The sequence below is a fragment of the Acipenser ruthenus genome, chromosome 4 (assembly GCF_902713425.1).
Source record: "Acipenser ruthenus chromosome 4, fAciRut3.2 maternal haplotype, whole genome shotgun sequence".
In the NCBI taxonomy this organism is placed as follows: domain Eukaryota; kingdom Metazoa; phylum Chordata; class Actinopteri; order Acipenseriformes; family Acipenseridae; genus Acipenser; species Acipenser ruthenus.
The window spans coordinates 73868910-73891307 of NC_081192.1; the positions used below are offsets into that span (position 1 = coordinate 73868910).

A 22398-nucleotide genomic window follows, 5' to 3' on the forward strand; every position below is an offset into this window, starting at 1 on the left:
AACTGGAATTCCTGCCTAATTAATCGCCATTGTCTTCTGCAGACCGCATTATTCACCATGACCCTCCTGCCTGAAACACACTGCCTTTGACGTCAGTACGCTGGCTTAGGAGCTCCTAATGCTACTAGTTAAGCAGATTTCAAGGGAGGTGTTTTAAGCCAATGTCTACATAAACAACCACAGCAGCAAGGCGAGTGGCTTAACTCCTTGATGGCTGGAGCAGCACATGGCCGCTTAAGTTGGGATACACAGAAAGATGGAAAAAATCTAAATGTTTCTGAAGGGCAGCTAGTCACTCTCACCTATGCTCCATTGAGTTAAACATTCTCTCTCAGAATTTTTACTACTGATATTTGTATAAATTTCCAGTACTTGCACTCACAACCCACAATTGATCTTGACAGAGAGAATCATAGAATACAGTTTTGTACTGGGTATGAAGCCAATATCTCAAAGTCTTAATAATTCTGAAACCAAAAGCGTTTGAGTTTCCATTACACCGAAAATATGAAGTCAGAATGTGAAATGACGTATGAGAAATGAAACGCTCAAAGAGCAGTGGTGGGTGGTTTACAAAACATGCAAGCTCGTCTCACTGGAATGCTTAAATAGGTGGCAACCTAGATTTGCAAACATCAATTCAGCGAATACATCATTGTGAATGGGAGAGAAGGAATATAAGCTGCAAATTTACCTCCTGACCAGGAAGGTCACTAAATAAGGTTGGTGGTACACCTTCACAGGAATGGGCCGACTCAATGGTAGGACGGAACCTGAAGTCGGCCATATTGGGGGAAAGGGTGGAGGCTGCTGAATGGATAGATCGTGGGGCCGCAATGATCACAAGGAGGAATTCAGGTTTGAACATTCTGTCTTCTCCTTACATTTAACTTGTTATATAAACAGAATGTTCTATGGACGTCCATGGCAGGCTGTGGTTATTTCACTCGGGGGGGGGGGGGATTGTAAAAAAATAACTGACCCCTTTGGGGCTCGTGTACCATTTACTGATCCTCATTTGTGGAATAACTACACAAGTCCATTAACTTTCATGGTGTATTCTCCCTGTAAATGTGACAAACAGCCACTAAATTAATAACACCATTAACTGGAGCTTCTGGACTTTCCCACCCAAAACAAATAGTCTTCACAATAATTTATTCCAAGTTTCTCCAGTTACCAAGGTAACATGGAAAGCAGGTGGTTGTCTGGGTGACGGGTGGATTCTGGAACCTTAGCAATGGGATGCAGGGTTACTTGGAAACCTTACAGGAATTGTGAAACTGGATTACAAAAATACAGTTCCTTTTTTAATTATTATTATTTTATTTTTTTTATTAAATAATGTTTCAGTACACAGGTATTTTTTTATTTTTATTTTGCCATGTCCTCGGCTACTGCTTTTCCCATCTTATCCTTTAGGTACGCCACCTTCTGCCAATCAGATTTCAGCTCCAGCCACTCATAGTACGGTACCTGCAGGGGGACAGACAGAGAAAACACACAATTATTTTTAAAAAATCGCAGCTAATCATTTCTACAGAGGGTAAACAGTGAACGAAGGGTGAGCGTTATTCAAGGTATGTTATACTCCTCAGTCATGTGCACAATTCACAAGAACATTTGGAAGATTAGTGCTGTATTGCAAAGATTCAGAGCACTCAGACTACTGCTGTTCGGTCCTACAGCATGACCTATTCTAAATGCCTCTCCCCACGCACGGCGAGATAAATGGATTGACCTAAATATCAGACCCCGATTTAATGGAGCACGTCTTTCATTCGCCTTCTTATTATAACATTAAGATGCTTTGTGGTTTGCTGCAGAACTTGTGAATTACTGCTGCACCGGAAGGGTGTATGTGTACATGAGTTTAAACTCCTTTGCTATGAAGAGACCTCAACAATGTGCTTTATTTTAACAGGCAGCCCCAGGCTCCAGCTTTTGTCACAAAAGATTTTCTTTTCTGCGCTTAACTGTTTTGGCCATTTTGTTTTCGGTGCTACAGTATACACACACACACACACAAGCAAGTAAGCACTTATTTTAAAATGGTGGATTTTTGACAGTCATTATAATGTATGTTTATACGTTTTCAGTGGCTACCGTGATCAAGTTGAGAGTGTATTTCTCTCACACTCTTTTCTGTGTCAGGGTATCGGGTCTGTCATACAAAGACTGCAATAGAAAATGCACTCTCAGCTTGGTTAGAGGTAGCTACCAAACACTTAAACATATTATAAGTCATTAAATCGAAATAAAAAAGACGAAAAGCTGACATTAACATATGTAATCTGTTTATTTAGATTATGTTGTGGTTTAAAAGTTTAGAATTATTTAACATTGACATTCTGAGTGTGAAATCTACTCTCAGCAAAATGATAAGTGTATGTAGTTTATGCTAATAGGTTTCAATGAGGACATTTTTTTAATGTGGGATACTCTACGAATCACAATGAAAAACATGTTACTATCCACCTGGAAGCTATGCATTGTGACTGGAGAGTATTGTTCAGCCCTCTGATTGGGTGCAGCCAATCATAATACAAGGAGGTTCCAGGAGCACCTCCATCCAATCATACAAGTTCTTACAGTCCGTCACTGTAACAATACAATCAGACTGAATACATAGACGGCAGCAGTGGCAAAATAAATTACTCTGCAATCAATTGGAACGGTTTCTAAATTACAAAAATCTAAAGCCTTGTTAACAAAGTAAACAAGGCTTGAGATAAACAAAACAGTAAACAAAACAGTTTGAACTGTTTTGTTTTTCTTGTTCAAGAGATTCCCGATAAAGCAGGATGTGCTAGGACTGTTCCCTTTTCCCCCTGGATTCAACAAGCTAAAATTACACAAAATGCATGGAGATTAAACATGGACTTATGTGCTGCTGCAAAAAGAGATGCATATCTCAAGAGCTTCAATAAACAATAAAGAATTAAACAACTGACGCTCTAGAGCAGTGGTTCTCAAACTGGGGGGTGCAGACTGTATCCTGGGGGGTCATTAGAAGGTTCAGGATTTTATTTTTATTAATTATAGCGCTCATCTTAACCTATACTGTATAACGGGCGGATCATTTATTTTGGATTTATTGGCGGTTTTGATTGGATCACCAATAATACTTCCACCAATCAGAGGGTTGCATACTGTGCTCGTAGCGATCCCGCCCTCTGGCTGATTGCAGACCAGATTAAAGAAGCACTGGACAAGAGAAAGAATGTGTCAAAGTGGATATGAGAACGGCAGTGATGAAGCCTATTTGCTTCAAAAAGTAGACCGGACATTTCCATCAAAAGGACTTAAATCTGGAATTGATGATGAGATCAGAAACGCAGAGGCAGCGTAAACTGCACCTGCTACTGTAGCAGGACTGTTCTTTTTATGTAAAGCATTTTTGTGTTATTTATTTTACAAGGGTTTACAAAATTGTGTGTGTCAGACTTGAAGGTCTGTAACAAAACGGTTGATTGTTTGTGTTGTGAAGGTTGAAGCACTGGTATATTTTTTTTATACAAGGCTATTCTATGTAAGCTACCTGCATACATAAATAAATACTTTACAGTCGCTTGTAGTAACTACAGTCTCAGATCGCAGTCATTTATGTATTTTACGGTTCCTAAAGTGCGTACAGAGGTTGCTAAAAGATCATTTGTCTATTTTGCTCCATGGTCTTGGAATGACTTACAGTCTAAACTTAACTTGCAGTCCCGAATAACTTTAGTACAATTCAAGAGTAAGCTGCAATATTATTTAATTGAGAGTTGTGCTTGTTTTAAGTAGTTGATTACACCTGTATTGATTGTCACTAACTGATTGTTTATTGTACTGAGTATGACTTGTCTGTTTTAAATGAATTTTATTTCTGTATTTGTATTTTTGTATTGTAACATGTTGTATTGCTTCTACCTTTCTTGGCTAGATCTCACTTGCAAAAGAGATTTTAATCTCAGTGTGATTTCCTAGTAAAAGTTTAATAATAATAAAAAACAAATCTGACTGGTGCCTCTTAAGCTTGTATATTTTTGGATGAAGTCTGCTGCCATCTGGTAATGTATGTTTGTTTGTTTTTTTAACCAGTATCTGTACATGTGTGTGGGATGGGGGGGGGGGGCGTCAAGTACCACAGACAATAGGAAGGGGGGCGAGTTCCAAAAAGTTTGAGAACCACTGCTCTAGAGGACAAACTAGCAGATACTTCTTACTCAGTTGTTATTACTGAGTAGGGGTGCACCAATAATCGGGAGCCCATCAGCCTGGCACCGATAGAAGAAAAAAAAAAAAATACAAACCGGCTAAAATCACCAGTTTTTTTTTATTTTAGCCAATAATGTACAGTGATATTTATGCCTGAATTTCTTCCAGCACAGTAAATATGTCTCAAAAGAGTGGTGTTTGGACTTCTTTTTTAATATCCGAAGACAACAGTAGGAAAGCTGAGTTGTGTGCAGCAGAACAGACTTGATGCTACTGTAAAGTTGTATTTGTATTGATTCAGGGCGATGGCAAGGGTTCCAGTAATGGAGGTTTTATTTATTTTCTTAAACTGAACACAGCGTAGTTTACACAAAACAAAAGTGTAGGTACGGAGTATATCATAGTGCTCTTTCTCTCGCTTTTCCTGTGTGTCTCTTTTTGTCACATCCGGTTTGCTCTAACTTTGTCAGGTCTCTCTACAGTAAACACAATAGTCCAAAACAAAACTTAACCCTTTGCAGTCCATTTATTAAGTGTGTGTCAGGCACGTCAGGTCCAATTTTCACACCTGCAGTTAATTTTAGACGCGCTGTTTAGAAGTATTTTTTTTTCCCACAGTCAAACGGTTTTAAAAGGCCTGCATATCAACAAAGCACTCGCTAGGCATCTCCAGCCCCGCCCCACCCTTTTGTTCGCTACAGCTTTCACATATGCTAAGAAAAAAATAATAATAATAATAGTCGTACATACCGATCAATCATCTCCTGATCACTCGTTTTATCACCAAACTCCTCAATAATGCGATCCAAGTCATTATTTTATTACTATAACATCTCAAAAAACCTCTCCAAATGTCCGTGATATTCTCTGAGCACTGATTCAGTAGCAGCCAGCTTGTTTCCTTATGGCCGCCGTTGTCTGATGCCAGGGGCAAGTATGACTAATCATGAGATACGCCCTATTTTGGTATTTTTATTTTTTTTCGGCTTGTCTCGGCTCCTGTCACTCCCACTCGGCCATTGAATGGTTTTCTCAGCTTTTTCCGGACTAGAAACCCGTTTTTTGCGTCTTTTTGATGATGTCGGACAGGGTCTGACATTGGACCGGATAGGAATAATTGCAATGTCGGACCAGGTCCGACATAGGACCGCAAAGGGTTAAAAAGGTGCAGTCCTCCAAATCTGAACTGATAAATAAAAGTAAAAATGTCAGTCTTACACTACATTAAATCCAACGATGAACTGTGACTAGAATGTTATTCTGATGCTTTTTTTAGTTTGAATCCTAAAAAAACACAAATTGTTTGCGTTATTATTATTACTACTACACAATGTACTTCACAATGACTTTTTGTAATTGTTGTTTATCTTGCTTAATCTGCATTGGTTGCGGGTGTAATCGGCGGCATTTTAAAGCAGAAATTGATTATTGTGCTGTCTTTTTTTAAGTAACAAATTCAAGTTTGACTGAATTTTGTAATCGGAAATGTAATATTTTGACAACATCTTTTTTTGTTTTATTAAGTTATTAATTTAACATTTACAAGTATAAAACAGTTTAAATATAGGCCCTATGTCTTGTTCTAGTAGTTTACAATGCATTACCTGCACTATCTATTATTATCGGTATCAGACAATATGGGTAGATAACCATCAGCTACCGGTATCGGCCAAGAAAATCTTTATCGGTGCACCCCTATTACTGAGATATTGTTGTGAAAGCTAGGCAGGATATACAGGTGCGTGTGGAATGGGGTTACTCCAGCAGTCTAGGGTGTGGAACCCCCGAGGACCCTTGAGATTTACGTCAAGGGAGGGACATGTTTTTAAAAAATCAATGCCAGGTCAAATATTAGAAATATGAGAACACTTTAAAATTTATTTCAAAATGATTAATGAAATACCAATTCCTGGAGGGGAAATAAAGTCATAAATAACTGTCAGAAAGGTTATTGCATAGAACCAAGAGGCAGCCCATTAGTAATAGGTTTACTTGAAAAATTGGCTTTTGAAAAAGGGAAAAAAACATTACACATCTGTTGTTTTTTTTTTGTACCTGTCAATAGAGCATACAAGTTATTTTGTGAATTTATGAAAAGATCTTATTCAATTTTATAATACCTTTTACTTATCCTAATGTCTTTCTCTACTAGGGATGGGCACGTGTAATCATTTATTCGAATAATCACTTCGTAAATTGTTAATAGTTTAGGAAATGACTAGTCATATGATCTATCTTGTATTGCAATAAATATAAAATGGTCTGCACAGACCCATTAACAACGCTAAAGGCAAGAACACACATACGCGGCACGGCACCGCTGGGCATTTTTGCTGTGTGATACCACTCGTCCCCAACCAGGCACACATGAGCGGTGTGCACTACGCGACTGACTTCGAATGGTAGTTATCAGTACCACACAGTACAGAATATAATGTACAGCTATGGCCAAAAGTTTTGCATCACCTAGAATGTTAGGACTAAGACCATTTAACTGATTTTTACTTATCATGTAATCAAAGAAACTACAAAACGATATAGCAAAAGTAGTACAATATTTCATTTTAGATTTTGAAATGTCACATTTTTCAATTTGTCAGTTTTTTGTTAAGTATTTGAAAAATGACAAAAATGTATGCAATTCAATATGTTAACATAACATTGTTCTGCAGGTTTCATTTGAAATTATAAAGCAAAATTTGTTAGTTTTTCAGGGTGATGCAAAACATTCGGCCATAACTTTAATGCCCCCGATATAATCCACTAAATAAAAACACTGGTAAAAGAACAAAGAACAAAATGGCACAGCAATAAGATCCACAAAAGCCTACAATGGATTTAAAACAAGCAACTGTACACAGGGGCCCATCTCAATATAGTGTTCAGTCCGCTCCGATCCAAGACTTTCCCAGGTCCATGTTTTCCAGTTCTCCACAGCGGGAACTACTGTACAACGCAGAGTTTGAGCCCGTCAACATTCTGAAGCTTGCACTTCACACAACGCAATTGTATTGCCTGCATGGTTTAAAAAAATGATAATAATAAATAAATCGACAGCACTGCAGAACCATGGTTTCTGCGGCATCAGACACTCACACCACCTGGGATGCTGCTAAATGGAGGATATCCCTGACACACCCACGACAAACAGAAGCAGCAGCTAATTTGATATCTACTGTAGCTCCTGAGTGCCACTGCTTTGACATAACAGGTTGATGATACAAAGTCCAGCTGCTGAAAATGCACTTACATCCACAGTGAGAAAGCCGGCCAGCTGTAAGTGACGCCTCTGCATCACAAACCGTCCCAGAAGGTCCTTGCTTCTGGAGTTATAATGTGGAAACTCACAGGCCAGGAGGGCTATCCTGCAAACAGGAAGGGGAGAGGGAGGGAGGCGCTTTAGTGAAGGCATGTATTCAGACTAAGGTATCCCTTATAACAGATTACTACAGTAACTGACTAGACCTCAGTGTTGTCTCTCATAAGATACAAAAAAAATAATCAGAAAAAAATAAACTAAAATAATTTTACATTTATTTGATCTTAGAACGCTACTGTTCTTAGTGGAGTTCTGTTTTGAACTGTCACGGTAGTCAGGTATCCCCCTCGAGGAGTCTATCATTGACTGCTCACCTCTTGGCCCCTGGGGGTAGTGGTGTGGCACCCCCTGCCTTTGGGAGGTGTGGAGCAGCCAAATCCTTCAGTGGGACAGGTTTGCTCTCCGAGTTCAGAACCAACTCACCATCTTAAAGGGAAAGAGAGCACTTAATCAGGAAGCAGTACAGGCCAGTTCCTGAAGAGAAAGCTGCTTTAACTGATAAACGATTGTATCTCCAGCTATAACCCCTTCAATGTGATTTGCAGTGTTGGGAGACGCTCGGTGCTCACCAATGGTCCATCCGTACACTGTGCTGAGAGCTGTGCGGTACAAGTCCTTCTGCTCCCCCACCAGCGCCCTCAGCGCATCCCTCAGTCCGCTCTGCAGCGCCGAGGCCTTCCTCTCCCCAGGGTACACAAAGGCCTCTGCAGGCAGGGCCGGCCCCCTGTACTCTGGGCACTCCAGTGCCGCTGTGGTGTTTATGTGAAGCTGCTTCAGCATGTAGTTCTCATCACGTGAGGAGGAGCCACCTGAGCCTGCAACAAGCAAGTACAAACAAACAAATTAGTCTGTCAGCTAAACGCTACACACTGATTACACATCAGTGAGGAAAGGAACTTAGACTTCAGTATTTATTGTACTGCAGGGATTGACATAGGTTTTACTATGAACTTGATTAGCCGTGGTGTATGGGTAACAAGCTCAAGTGTGTCTTCCAGGGTTGGAAAAATAATCGATAATATCAATAATCACAATAATTTTGTTGAAAATTATAATTATCGATAATAATTTATCGTCCATGACTCAATGAAGCAGGAAGCGGCTCTGCATTGAGCAGTAAGCGGCACTGAACTGTCTTCGTGAGTAAAACATGATCTGTGTGAGCACTGCGTACATTGGGAAGTTAAGTACTGATTTTAAACAATATGCTTAGGCTTTTAACTTTACGTCATGGTTTCATTTTGATAATAAGTTGTACACTTGCCCCAATTGTTTCTACTAACTTGGATTGTGTTTTACCTACAAGTTCAATCCGCTTTTATTGTGCCTGAAACACAAGCCAAGTTAGTAGAAACCATTGGGGCAACCTTGACCCCAAACGCTTTTACAGTTGTGCCTATTTGCTTTGTGCTGGGCAAGGTTGCCCCAGTGGTTTCTTGAAACTTGCCTTGTGTTTTTGATATCTGCACTTTAAATGGCTGGGCACTTTTAATAACTTCTTTTGTCAGGGGCTGGAATTCACGGCACCAAAATAATAACTCTACGTTTTAGTCTTGGCACTTTCACTGCATATTCTCTCCGGTCACAGCTCACACGCTCGCTCAGTCACACCCACAGTTTCTCTTTCAAGTTCAGCGCTGGACTGTCTCCAGTCCCCAGTCTCGTGCACCCCTTTATTATATAACCTCTGGTCGTTTCCCGCCACTATGCAACCCCTGAAAACAGCAACACATACTTCCCACTCCTTCACTCACTTCCCCTTCCCATGCTAAGTAACAGCGTAACCCATTACAATACATGGAACATAAAAGACAGACGAGACAAACTGAACAGATAACCAGTCCTGCAACAAAGCAATTGTCTGGGTCATTACAACATATTTTTTTATTTGAAAGTAAAAATATATAAAAGTATGATGACCTTTATGTACAAAAATCTTCACTAATATACAACTGAACACGAACTGTTGAATATTTATTTTAATTTCATACAGTATTAAATGGCAGTGTTTATATCTGATAGTGAAAAAGAAAAATATTAAGATAAAGAAATAAATAAATGTCTGTATTGAGTTACATATTCATTTATTTCAATATTTATTAATGTATTGATTTATGTTTTACTTTCACCAAATATATAGGCTATCCTTCAGCATAGTTAATTCTCCGAAATTAACGTTCCTTTTTATCCAGTGGGGACCACAAATAGCGTTACTCTCATCAACCAGTATCAAGAGGAGGAACTCCAAAATGTAAAAAATAGTGCAAAAAAAGTCCTGCGAATTCTCAGCTGGCTGACTTCATCTTTTAAAAATACTGCTTGTTTTCTCAACTAATCATGTAGCACTGACAGTTACACAACACGCTTGCAAACTGAAGGTTATAGTTTCAAATCCCACGCATGCTAGACTCCCTTGGGTCTTCAAAAAAATGGGAGAAAAAGAAGGAGGACATTTCTACCTTACTTTGGTGACTTATTTCTCTTACTGTATGACAGGTATAGACTTTTTTTCTACTACAAATTGAAAGTGAAATGATGCTTTTGGTTGATTTACTTTTGCTGCGCTAGTACCCTGAAAACACGTAAACTATCCTTGCTGTATAGAGAGTCTAGCAGTTTTCGCTGATAACTTGGTGCATGGAACTACCGTTCCTCTCAATCCTTCAGTTTGTAGTTGCTAAGTAATCAAGTGCGTCACTTCAATCATTAAATGCATCTTCATAACAAAAGTCTAAGGCTTTTTAGAAAATGATACTATGCCCTACAGGTTAAATAGCATACTGCACCCAGCTACTATATCGACTGCTGACTTCACACCAGACTGAATTTACACGTGGATAACGTCAGGCCCTTAAAAAGGTTTGCCACAGTAATGCTGTTTTACATTTTACCATGTTTTGCTTGGTATGTTTTCAATATGCATACCTCTCTGTGCTTTACAAAGTTTTCACTGTGCTTTACTACACTTTGCTCTGCTTTTACCTGGGTAAACTTTTCTAAGGGTTCTCACACACCTGTCAGCTTCTTGTAGAAGTCTGGCTCCAGCACGCTCTGCAGGTAGGAAGGCCTGGCCTGCTGCAGGACACACAGGGACCACACAACGTCTGTCTGCAGGAAGGGCTCCAGCTGCCCCAGAGCACTGTCCAGCTTCTCATGGACCTGCAGGGGAACAGAGGAGCAGTGGGCACCCCATGTCAGTGCAGTATTCCCCAAGCCTTTCAGCACAGAGCATCCCTTATGCCTGAGTAACAGAATGTACAAAATCTCCAACCCTTCCGGAAATATAAAGCCGGGGGGGCGGGGTGCGGCACTGGCACAGTGATTTAAAAATAAATGTACTTACTGTAACTTGAGATGACACGAATGGAACTAACAAGGCTATTTAACCCAACAAAATAATTATACATTTAGAATTAACAAAATGTATAGGCTAGGTTTAAAACGTCCCTGTGCTTTACATTGTCTTAATTATTTAAATCGACCCCTACACCCATATACAGTTAAATAAAAAAGACAATGTAAACAGTAAACTGTGGGCATCTGTCTCTAAATAAGGCATGCCCCCTCACCCCCACCCCTAAATCAATATAGGCTTTGTTTAAATAATAGTTAACTAAATAATGAAAAAAAAATTAATTGGAATACTAAAGAAAGTAGATTAGCACTTTTGAAGATTATAAAACAAATGCACATCCGAATGCTCGCAACATCTGACTGCACAAGCACAGCAGTTCACACAGCCGATCCTCAGACTTGTTACTGTCTGGAGGGGCAGCCCTACTTTCAAACACCCTGCTTTACTATCGATATCAATGGCTCGGGAGAGGGGTGTCATCTTCTCAAACACATAACTTAGTTATTGCTATTCAGAGAGACACACGTGTTCTCAAAATCCCATTGGAGGTACATAAATCCATTACATTACTGAAGAAGGTGTCTTGTTATGGTTTTTCTTTTCTACATGTTTCAGATTTTACTTGCCGCTTGTAAATAGTGCCATTCACAACTCTGCAGAGTCAATGCCTTATGCATTCAAAATTGCCACCCGCACATTACTCTTAAGGGCAACAGATAAGTTGGGATAAGTGATATAAGAATGTGAATCTAAACTCATTTCAACATTGAGAAAGACTCAAAATGTTTGCCATTGAATGTACTTAGTTTCTTTAAAGTATATCCAAGCATCAGTGGTGTTATGGTACAGAGAGGCAGTTTCACAGGGGCAGACTCCCGTCCCCTCCCCTCTCCCTGTCAAATCAGTGGTGTGTAAGTGCAGAGCTGGAGCTATATATTCTTGAGTAACAGTTAAACATGATGCAGCTGCGGCCTCTAACACCTTGCTATATAATCAGTGTTGTTGTGACACTGAGCTTCAGCTATACTGTCAGGCAGTTTCACATGGACAGAGCAGAGGTGCAACTCCTGCCTTGCTGCAGCATCAGTGTTTTTGATGTACAGAATGTTACAGTCCTATTCTTAAGTAGTATTGCTACAGAAAGGCAGCCCCTTGTTTATTGTAAAAAAGTGCAGTTGCTGTATCTCTATTCTCAAGCAGTTTTAAATCCTGCAGCCCCCACCTTGCTGTAGAAGGCATCTCCGTTGCTGGGCTGGTAGTTGAGGCGAGCGAAGGAAAGGACCAGGTTGCACAGCTGGGGGGTGTTGTATTTCTCATTGTGCACCAGGAAATGCTGTCAGAGAGAGTGAGTGATAGTGAGTAGAAGTCAGGCGAGGGGTAACAGAATAAACCACTGCACCATAGCTCCTCACCTGGGCAAAGGCCTCGAACAGTGGCAGGTTGAGCCACTTGAGGTAGGCGAAGGACTTGGCACAGCGTGTGATGTCGCTGGCACCCAGCTCAGGCACACGGGGGAGCAGGTCTGAGGCAATGCGTTGGAACACCTGGGTCTGGTGGAAATTCAGCTTGCCTGGTGACAAAATATGTATTGCTGTGGTTAATAATAGCATAATATTATGCTATTATAGAGTACTACATATCTTAAAAAAAACACTTGCTCTTTGAAAAAAAAAAAACATGCTTGTGATGATGACAATGTTATAGACCAGGTTGGAACACTAACGACATACAACACAAAACAGGACAGAACCAAGCAGAGCAATTTAAAACGGCACAGAGACGTCGAAGATACCCTGGCCTCTGGTGTGGTGACTCACCGTACGCGAAGGCGAGGTCGACGAGCAGCCCGCTCCGCAGCTCTATCCCGTGCTTCTGCACCAGGTGGTAAGAGAGCGCCCGCAGCAGGGGCACCGAGCGCCGGCTCTGAGCAGCCAGGGCCAGGGCCACCCGCCGGGTATCCTCCGGAGAGAACCGCTCTGCTAGCTCCAGAGCCTGGAGAGAGGAGAGAGAGAGAGAAGGGACAGAGAGAAAGAGAAGGGACAGAGAGAAAGAGAAGGAGAGGGGGGGCAGTGTGTGAACAGAGAGAGAGTGGGGAGAAGGAGAAGAAAGGGAGACAGGTTGTTCGGGAGACAGAGTGAGAGAGGGTCAGCAGAAAGAGGGGGGAGAGAAGAGAAAGACGGAGACAGGGTCAATAGACGAGCAGAGAAGGGATCCGACAGAGGAAAAAAGTACAGTCTACAACAGGGCAGGAGTTCGAATTTCTAAGAACTGCAGTAATGTTTTCAATGAATATCGCTATACTGTTCCTGTTTTCACTGTATGCGCAAGTCAGTGTGAAAGCAGAAAGGATAAGCAAGATAACATGGGACAGCAATAACTATCACGTTATTTTGTTTGACACATTATGTGAATAAATTAAGAGCAGGGATTAGAACTGGATTTTTTTCTGTTCCGACTCCAAACCAAACCGAAATTTTCGGCTCTGGTTCCGAAAGTTCCGAACGTCTGATTTCGTTCCGTTCCGGTTCGAATGAAATACCGGTTAATACCGGTTGATTTTTTTTTCTAGCCAAGTAGGCTATAGTATTGGTGTTCATAGGTCTTCAGAGACGTAGTTGTAAGTGACTCTGCAGCTGATGCATAGTTAACACACCCTAGTCTCTGTAAGTCGCCTTGGATAAAGGCGTCTGCTAAATAAACAAATAATAATAATAATAATTTTCTCAAATGAAACAAAAAAGCACGAAATACAGTAAACTCCAGATAACTCTGCACTCAAAGGGAAAACGGTGTGACAAGTTATTCGTCTGTATCAATAAATGCACTTATTTCCTGTCTATAGAAACAACAATGCCTATGTTGCAGCCTTAAAAGAAATGACAGCAGTCTGCTTCTTTTTTTTCTTTCCTCCATTGCAACTTTCTTTTGCCTCAGTTCGAGTTTACAAATTGTTTTTTTAAACAATTCAAAACAGTAACATTTCCCAACAATCTCTGTGGGTTGGCGTCCTTACATTCAACGTAATAACTTAATGTGATGTTTGTCTGAAATAAACCCTGCAGCTAATCGAGAGCATGGCTCCATCAAATATGCCACTTGCTTTTTTTCCTCCATTCTGTTCCACCTCTCAACTTTTTTTTTTTTTTGATTGTGACATCAGCCGACCGCTTTTTTTCACACTGCAGACTCACCATGCAGCCACCCAGAGCTACAGCGTCCGAGGATAACGCAGCTCTGGGCAGCTTACAGGCAAGCCCACAGGCGCCCGGCCAGACTACAGGGGTCGCTGGTGAGCTGTGAGCCGAGAACTCCTTGGCCGACCTAACCCTCCCTCACCCCGGGCGGCTCTCGACCAATTGTACGCCGCCCCCGGAAGCTCCAGGGCTCTACACATCTGCCGTATATTTGAAAGGTAATACCAAATAAACATTTTTGTAATAACCTACATATTACTTATTGTATAGCTTTAAACAATTTTAAACAGAAGATATACAGAAAAAATCCTCTCCGAGTAATCAATTACGTATGAACACTATTATTAAGCACTATGGGGAACATTGTTATCATCAGTATGCACATTTCACAGTAAGACATGCAACCAATGTAACATGTACACGTGCAACCTTTCTACATACTTCTTTTGAATATAACAATGAAAATGAAACACTGAACAGTTAAATCATGATTTGTTAAATGATTGAGAATAGAACTAAATAAATCTGTTATACAATAAACATGGCTGTTTTCTCAAGTCGACGGTAAAATCTCTTAATATCCAGGAATATAACTAGCAAACACTGGCGCTTCACTTGCCACACATACTTTTACAGCTTGTTTTCTGTGTACATAACTTAATACATTAATAATAGTACCTGGTTTTTTTTAGTGAATACAAGACTGATCATGTAATGTGGATCCAGCATGTAGCCGACCGCAAGGTGAAAGCCTGAACTGAAGGCAATATAGTGCTATTTGATTCGCTGGCTGCTTCGAAAAAGCAAGCTAAATGTAATGTTGAATTTCATTAGCTGGCTGTGATGTAACGCTTTGTCGTTCACCACTGAGGTGTAAGACCATGGCAAGAGCGTTTTTTTTTAAATTATTGTATGTTTGAAAACAATGGAAAGAGACAGAGGGAACAAAAAAAAAGTTATTAACCGATAAACAAAATCTTGAATACTGTTTTCGTTCCAGAACGCAATAAATTAATTTAATTTCTTTTTTTTTGTTTCTCTTCCATGTTTACTGTTGCTTTTCCGATTCCATTTTGAATCCCTGACTAAGAGTGAAGTGATCCTGCACATCTCCCTTCCCTCCTCTATCCTCTACCCAATCACTTAAACCTCTTCCCACCATCCTCCTCTGCCCCTCTTCTCCCTCCACCTCCTTCCCTCCCCTACTACTGCACACCCTCCCCTCCACCCATCCCTGAATCATCCCCCCTCCCATTTTCCCTTCAACTCTCCTGTCATTACCTTGTCTTCCAGATGGTCCATGAGTGCCCCAGACAGGTGCCCCAGCTTGCCCATGAGCAGAGCCACGTCGCGGGGCTCGCTGATCTCAGTCCAGCGCAGCTCCAGCTGCTTCACCACGTCGCTCAGCAGTGCCCTCTGCTGGTCGTCGTGGGCCTGGCCGGCACAGGAGTCCGCCAGCGAGACCAGGTTCCGGCAGCTGAGCCGCCGCAGCCGCCAGTGAGCCTCATTCTGGACAGAGCGCAGGGCAGGCTCCCCCGAGGACACCCCCAGCTGGGGCAGGCTCCTCAGCAGATTCACCAGAGTGCCGTTCCACACCAAGGAGATCTGACAGCACCGCAGGCAGCAGAACAACAGAGTCAACCAACAACAGAGTCAACCAACAACAGAGTCAACGCAGATCTTACAATCTCATCAGCTAACAGTGTTTACTGGTAAACTTATTCACAACAAGGGAAACTAACAGAGGACCCACTATCAAGATGTGTGTTTTCAGCTTTGAAAGAGCCTCTACTGGCTACCCCATTCACCCCTTCCTTTTTAATCAATAAGCTACATAAAACTGCAGCAATTACATTCTAAATATGTATTGTGTTCTTTTCTTTTAATTAAATCAAGATTCATAATAAGATAATATGTACCGTTGTCCCTATGTCTTATAAGACTGACACTGAGTTTCACTTCACAGTCCTCTTGCCCATCCAAAGTGAAGACACGAGTAAAAATATAATAGACGGGGTCAACTGTGCATATTATCTTATAATAATGAAATTAAAAACAGGACAGTATAAAAAATCCCATCCCATGTACCTGTGTGTCGACATCCTGCAGCAGCTGCTGGAACCTATGGTCCTGCAGTAGCTCTGCAGTGTTGGTCTTGCCGTCGGGGGTTGTGGAGAGACGGGCGAGCCGTATCAGGACAGTGGCGGCCTGGTTCCCAGTGCCCCCCCGCTCCGCCCACACCTGCAGCAGCTCCACGGCACTGCCAGCTCCCTCAATCAGATCATCCAGCTCTGTGCGCTCGGGCTGCCGCAGGACCCCATCGTCTTGGGCTTGGGCCTGAGACAGCCTCTGCCCCTCACTGCGCCCCCCACTGGCGGAAGTGTGCAGCCGCAGCGTCAGGGCAGCCAGAGGAGGGGCATGCGTGGTAAGGGGGAGCCTGCAGGCAGCAGGGAGAGCAGACACCCCCGGGGAGTGGGACCCCAGGAGACGAATGCAGCGTACTAACAATCGAGTGGACATGAGTATGCAAACTACTGCTTTCTAAAACAATGGCTCCTCATCTCACTGTACCTGGAGGGGGAGAGAAGGAGAAAGCTACTAAGAAATAGGAAAATACCACAAATAGCTGAAGGTAGCTGTGCAACTTTAGCACCACACAGTATTGTCAGGGAACATTATTTAATGTTGATTTATTTATTTATTGGTCAATATTGCAGGGGTTGCATGAATGGCCAAAATACTGAGATTCATTATTTTGTATAGTTTTTCTGGTAGAAAACCTACTGGCTGCAACGTTTTGGTGGTTTCTTACAAGTACAAATTTTTACTGCCAGTAAGAAACCCCAAAAAAGCCAATAATTACCTTGTCACAATGTTGTAAGTTCCTGCGTGTTACAGGTAAGGTGCTAATTGCAAACACACAAGGGCAGTCGAGTAAACAGTTTAACCTATAATGCCAGTTTAAACATTGCGTGAAGACACAGTTTATATTTTTTTCATTATGTCACTTCATAAAGCATTGGAGTGGAATGCTCTACTGTGCATTAACTTTATCAATTTCAAGAAGGCATTAGAAAATCTAAAGGAAGTAGTTCACCATCAGGGCTGCAGGAAAATGTATAGTTGTATTTTACCAGAGTTTAAGAAATTGTTTTGTGCAGCTACTAGAATTTAGGCTGGGACCTGCTAATAGCACTTAACAAAACTGTATTTAATAGCGTTTTTTTTGTTTTTTGTTTTTGTAAGTATCTTATTTCTTCTACTCATAAAATTAAAACGCTATTTAATACAGTTTTAAGTGTGATTAGTGGGTTGTCAAAGTTTTGATTTGGTCCCAGCCTTAATGCCAGTAAAAATCCTACTCAGACAATAGCATCTGCCTTATTTAATGACAAGACATGTACCAGCATATTCATCAGACATCTTTCAGTAAAGTGTGAATATTTACAATTTTGAAAAACGAATAAAATAAGATGCAGAGCTGGAAATAAGACACATGTGCACAGCCGTTTCCCACAATTCAGGTTCTAAGAGCTTGATTAGCCACAGTGTATAATTAGGTAACAAGCTTAGGCGTGTCTTATTAAACATAGTAAAACCAGGAATGGATCAAACTGCTATGCAATGGTGTTTTTTTTTTATTTTCATCCCGGAGCTATCGTATCCAATCACTATCACTTTGAATGGAATGGAATGGAATGTCGAGTGCAAATGAACTGTTCTTTACACTGCAGCACGGTCCAGTTAAAGGTGTAATAACAAAAGTCCTTTACAATTTTCATTCAGGTGAATAATTATCCTGCCACAACACTATAAACAAATTCCCTCTGTGTTACACAGGTAAGGAGGTAAAAAGCATATGACTGACACACACAGGCAGTCTTAGTAAAAACCTATTAGCACAGTTCCGCCTAAACACAGTGCGAAGACACAACATTTGCTTGTTATTAATGTTCTAAACGCAATTATAACTTTCATTTTAACAACTTAGAAATTACAACTTTGTAGTACCGTTAATAACCATGCTCAAACATTAAACATCTAACCATTAAATCTGACTTATTTCTTCCTGACTAAAATGATAACCCCTGACCTTGCCAGTAATACGAGGTATACACCGTTATACAACAACACGATTACCTGATAAAAGCGGCTGTACCATAATAGAACGTACTCTTTATTCATCGATACTGTAATTGCTGTGTGTAGTATTCTACAGCGTTATGTTTTATGTTTTATTCAACAGCACCACTACTCACCTTTTCACACTAAAGCCAGATAGACGACACTCTCACATGGGCCAACAGTGTTTGTGTCGCGGGATGATGACATCATGTGTAAAAGCGACTCCACATAGCCCCGATCACGTGACAAGGGTTACCACGGAAGCACCATTGAAACGGAAAAGAAAGAGCGAGCAGACGATTAGCCCCATTTTTGAGGTATGACACAGGCCCGGTTTTTGGGATGGAACAGCATAACTGTCTCGCGTTTTGATTGGTCCATGTCTGTCACATGAATATGTCGTCACACGAGTGGAAAAGCTTGCAGGCATTTTTAACATTGTGATCAGATAGAGAGAGTGATCTGCTTTCCACAACCTTACCATTAAAATATATTGTGGTATTACGCTGTACTGATATAACAAACTATGGGTGATTACTTTATATGAATTATCATGTTATGCACGAATGTAAGAATTGGCTTTCTGTGGTGGTGTACTTTTTTCTTTCAAGTAGCATATATCTATAATCGTTTTTGCGATATATTTTAATATAAAATGTATACACTATTGCAGTTTTGTTAGAGGATACATTAGTTTATCTCTAATGTAATCACAGTTGTACATATAGACTGCCCCTGTTTTCATTTACGTCGCAAATTCTGGGCCGCTTTGGTTTTTAGATAACGTCCCAAATTCTGGGCCGCTTTGGTTTTTAGATAACGTCCCATATTCTGGGCCGCTTTGGTTTTTTAGATAACATCCCAAATTATGGGCCGATTTGGTTTGCAGATAACGTCCCAAATTCTGGGCCGCTTTGGTTTTTAGATAACGTCCCAAATTCCTGGGCACTCTGTTAACGTCCCAATTTCTGCGCTGCTCTGGTTTTTAGATAACGTCCCGAATGCTGCATTTTCGAATTTAGGCCAGTTTTTGAGATATTCTGCTTAGCTGACAGCCGAGTTTCTCAGTCATGCATGCACAGTTTACCATAAACTGGACCATTAATTCATTTAAGAGTAACCCTTAGTACATGAATCAAAGTTAATGTATTTTTACTCGAGAACCCCTTTACAATTTCCGCTCAACTGAATGGTACCTCAGTTACAATAAAATGGAGAATAATCTGATGACCCCCCCCCCCCCCCCCCCCCCCCATTTATTTAATAAATTTGGGTGACAAACTGCTGGTCTAGCACAGAACAACAAACAGTAGGCTTAATTCTTAAAACTTTTAACTACAAGTATTTGGATGCACAGAATTAAAAAGACAAGTATTGGGTTAGGAGCACACCTATTTTTTTGTAACTTTGACGGCCTTTTTTAAATTCTGACAGCCTTTTGTAAAAGTGAAGACCTTTTGATACCCAGCATACACTGCAATACCCAGCAAAGTTATACACTGATATTCTGATAGCACAGCAATTCAAATGAAGTTTGTAATTGGTTGTGTTCCTCAAATACACAATAAAAAGTGATATTTATAGGGTATACAGTTATACAGCGATACAGTGGTTTCGGACATCTAAGAACAGGTACTGCGAGCATCTGGATTCATACCCAGAGGTACTCTGTAGCCTCCTAGGACATTCACAGCTTGTTTGACACCCTCTTGTAGTTGCCCGTTTCTGCATATAAAGCAAAATGCTGTTTGTCAATCTCTCTTTTTTCTTATAAATCAGTCTTTGCAGGAATCATTCCAAAAACACTTGAATCTGTTAGGGACTACCAGTCTGACACTACAGGCCTTTAAATTGCAGTACCAATTTGCAAGTTGCTAAGTGGTTGTGATCCTCAAATTTGCACTGCAAAGTGATATTTTAAAGACTATGGTATATAGTGCTTTTTTTCGCCTCTGCTCGCTTTTGGTGCAAAACTATGCTCCGATACACTCAAGCTGATACTGTGATCACAAAACACTTGAACACTTGGAATGGACTTAAATTGGTGCTTCTGTTGCATAAATACACTACAAAATATGCACATTTCAGGTCTTATATATAATGGACATTTTTTGTATGTATTTTGCTATAGGAAATCGCGGTCGGGGGAGGAGGGGTCCTCCTGTCGTACCCCATGAGTCCACAAATCCTGGGCCAACAAACTCGCTAGTACTCTCTTTAGATGCACAACAGTCTTAGCTAAAGAAAATGTGTTCCTTCGAGTTCGTACGACCCACGACCGCCATTGGCCGAGCCTTACCCCAATGGTGTTTTTATAATGGAATTTGCCTTAGGACAGGGGGTGGTCTCTTATCGTACCCGTATCTCCACGACCCCTGGGCCAACGAACTCAGAAGGGCACTCTTTGCGTGCACAAGAGTCTTAGCTAAAGAAAGACATCAGCCACGGGTTCATAAGCCACCCCACCGCCAGATGGTGGGCGTTGCCCCAAAGGGATTTTATAATGGGGTTTCCCATAGACATTTTTCAGGGTGCTATATCTCGGGTTCCGGGGGTCCCCGAGACTTGAAAATCGGTACGGAGGTCCACCTCGGGGCCCCTGTCGATCCCTCCAAGCGAAGTGTCCCCAGCTAGAAAGGACACCAGTTTAGACTTTTTTTTGCCAACCTGGAGCTCAAAAGCTATTGGAAATGCAACCTTGACATGCCATCATGCTGAAAATGTGTACATTTGTTGAAAATGTACCATTTGAAAACGGGTGGCTCCCTGTGAAAGAGGGCCCCCAGACATGACCCTAGGAAGTTCAACCCGGTTTCTAGGCCCCAGGGTCATGGAGCTATGACCCCGAAAAGGGTAGTTTTTGGACATTTTTGACAGGGCGTATCTCGGGTTCTGTGAGGGTTAGGAACTTGATTTTTTTTTGCGGCGGGGCCCCACACAAGGAGTCACCATTTTCATGGTTCAGATGCCAGGACGGCTTGGCAAAGTGAATTTTTTCGTCATGACATGAGTTTTTGGGTGAACCACCACACCGTTTTAGGGGGTGGTTTGGGGTGCTCCCCTGAGTCTATATCACTTTGAATGGCGGTTCTACGTGCTCGGGTTCGAGAGATATGCCTGAAATGTGTTTTTCAACCCTGCTATAGACATGAATGAGGCTGAACACCCTGAACGCCCTGAAAATATTTTTTGCAAAGAATTGCTACGAAACTGGGCATATTACATTCAGGCTGGTCTAGAACCCTTCGAACGGTGGTTATAGGTGCTCTGGTTCGAGAGATATGACTGAAAATGTGTTTTTTAACACTGCCATAGACATGAATGGGGCTGAATACCCGAAAATATATTTTGCAAAGAATTGCTATGGTGGGTGTATGCGTGCATCACAATGTTAAAAATGCCTGCAAGCTTTTCCACTCGTGTGACGACATATTCATGTGACAGACATGGACCAATCAAAACGCGAGACAGTTATGCGGTTCCATCCCAAAAACCGGGCCTGTGTCATTCCTCCCATTTTTACCAAAGTCAACTTACTGAATATTATTTTGTAACACAGCTAGGCCTTGTAATACAAATTGCGTAACAACTATACTGTTATTTTGCTAATAGGTTATATTAATAGCAACATGTTGCAACCAGTTTTAAGCTGTCTATTTTAGAAATACCTTATATGGACGTGGTGTTTTTGTATATACTCAGTAGTATGGTTGCAATTTCACTTTATTTTATACTTCGACAGGGTTCCACAATGAAAGGGAAATTTACTATGTGAATTTACTGAAGCCCTGGCAAGCAAGGGAGGCCTTATTTATAGCTCCAGGTGAGGTAGAGGATGATTTTGTATAGAGGCCCCTAGCATTCAGAACATTCCAGTGGGGGAACAGTTAGATCAGTTAGAGCATTCCCAGATCAGCAGAGATCTGCGAAAGTTAATTGAGGAGTTCAATGATGTTTTTTTCTGACGTGCCCGGCACAACTAACCTTGTTGAATATGACATTCTCACTCCCCCAGGTACCACAGTTCGAGAGAGAGGTGCGGGCGATGCTTAAACTTGGGGTGACTGAGCCTCCCAGGAGCGAGTGGTGCAGTCCGATTGTGATAGCCAAAGCAGAAGCACAATATATGGGATTTATTATGGGACATGGGCAGGTGAAACCCGTCGCCACCAAAGTCCAGGCTTTGATGGACGCGGCAATCCTTA

At 41.3% G+C, this 22398-nt stretch overlaps 1 protein-coding gene across 1 annotated transcript; it reads right to left on the reverse strand.

Moving 5' to 3' along the window:
* Positions 1-1302: 1302 nt before the first annotated feature.
* Positions 1303-18478, reverse strand: LOC117399713 (FAST kinase domain-containing protein 4-like). Its single transcript, XM_033999062.3, has 11 exons — positions 18328-18478; positions 16157-16639; positions 15350-15673; positions 12692-12866; positions 12287-12444; positions 12097-12207; positions 10534-10678; positions 8089-8334; positions 7834-7945; positions 7451-7565; positions 1303-1476 (listed from the first exon to the last, which is right to left on the reverse strand). Exons 2-11 carry the CDS (start codon positions 16586-16588, stop codon positions 1375-1377), a joined length of 1920 nt encoding a protein of 639 aa, XP_033854953.3. The 5' UTR covers positions 16589-16639; positions 18328-18478; the 3' UTR covers positions 1303-1374.
* Between the last annotated feature and the right edge of the window lie 3920 nt (positions 18479-22398).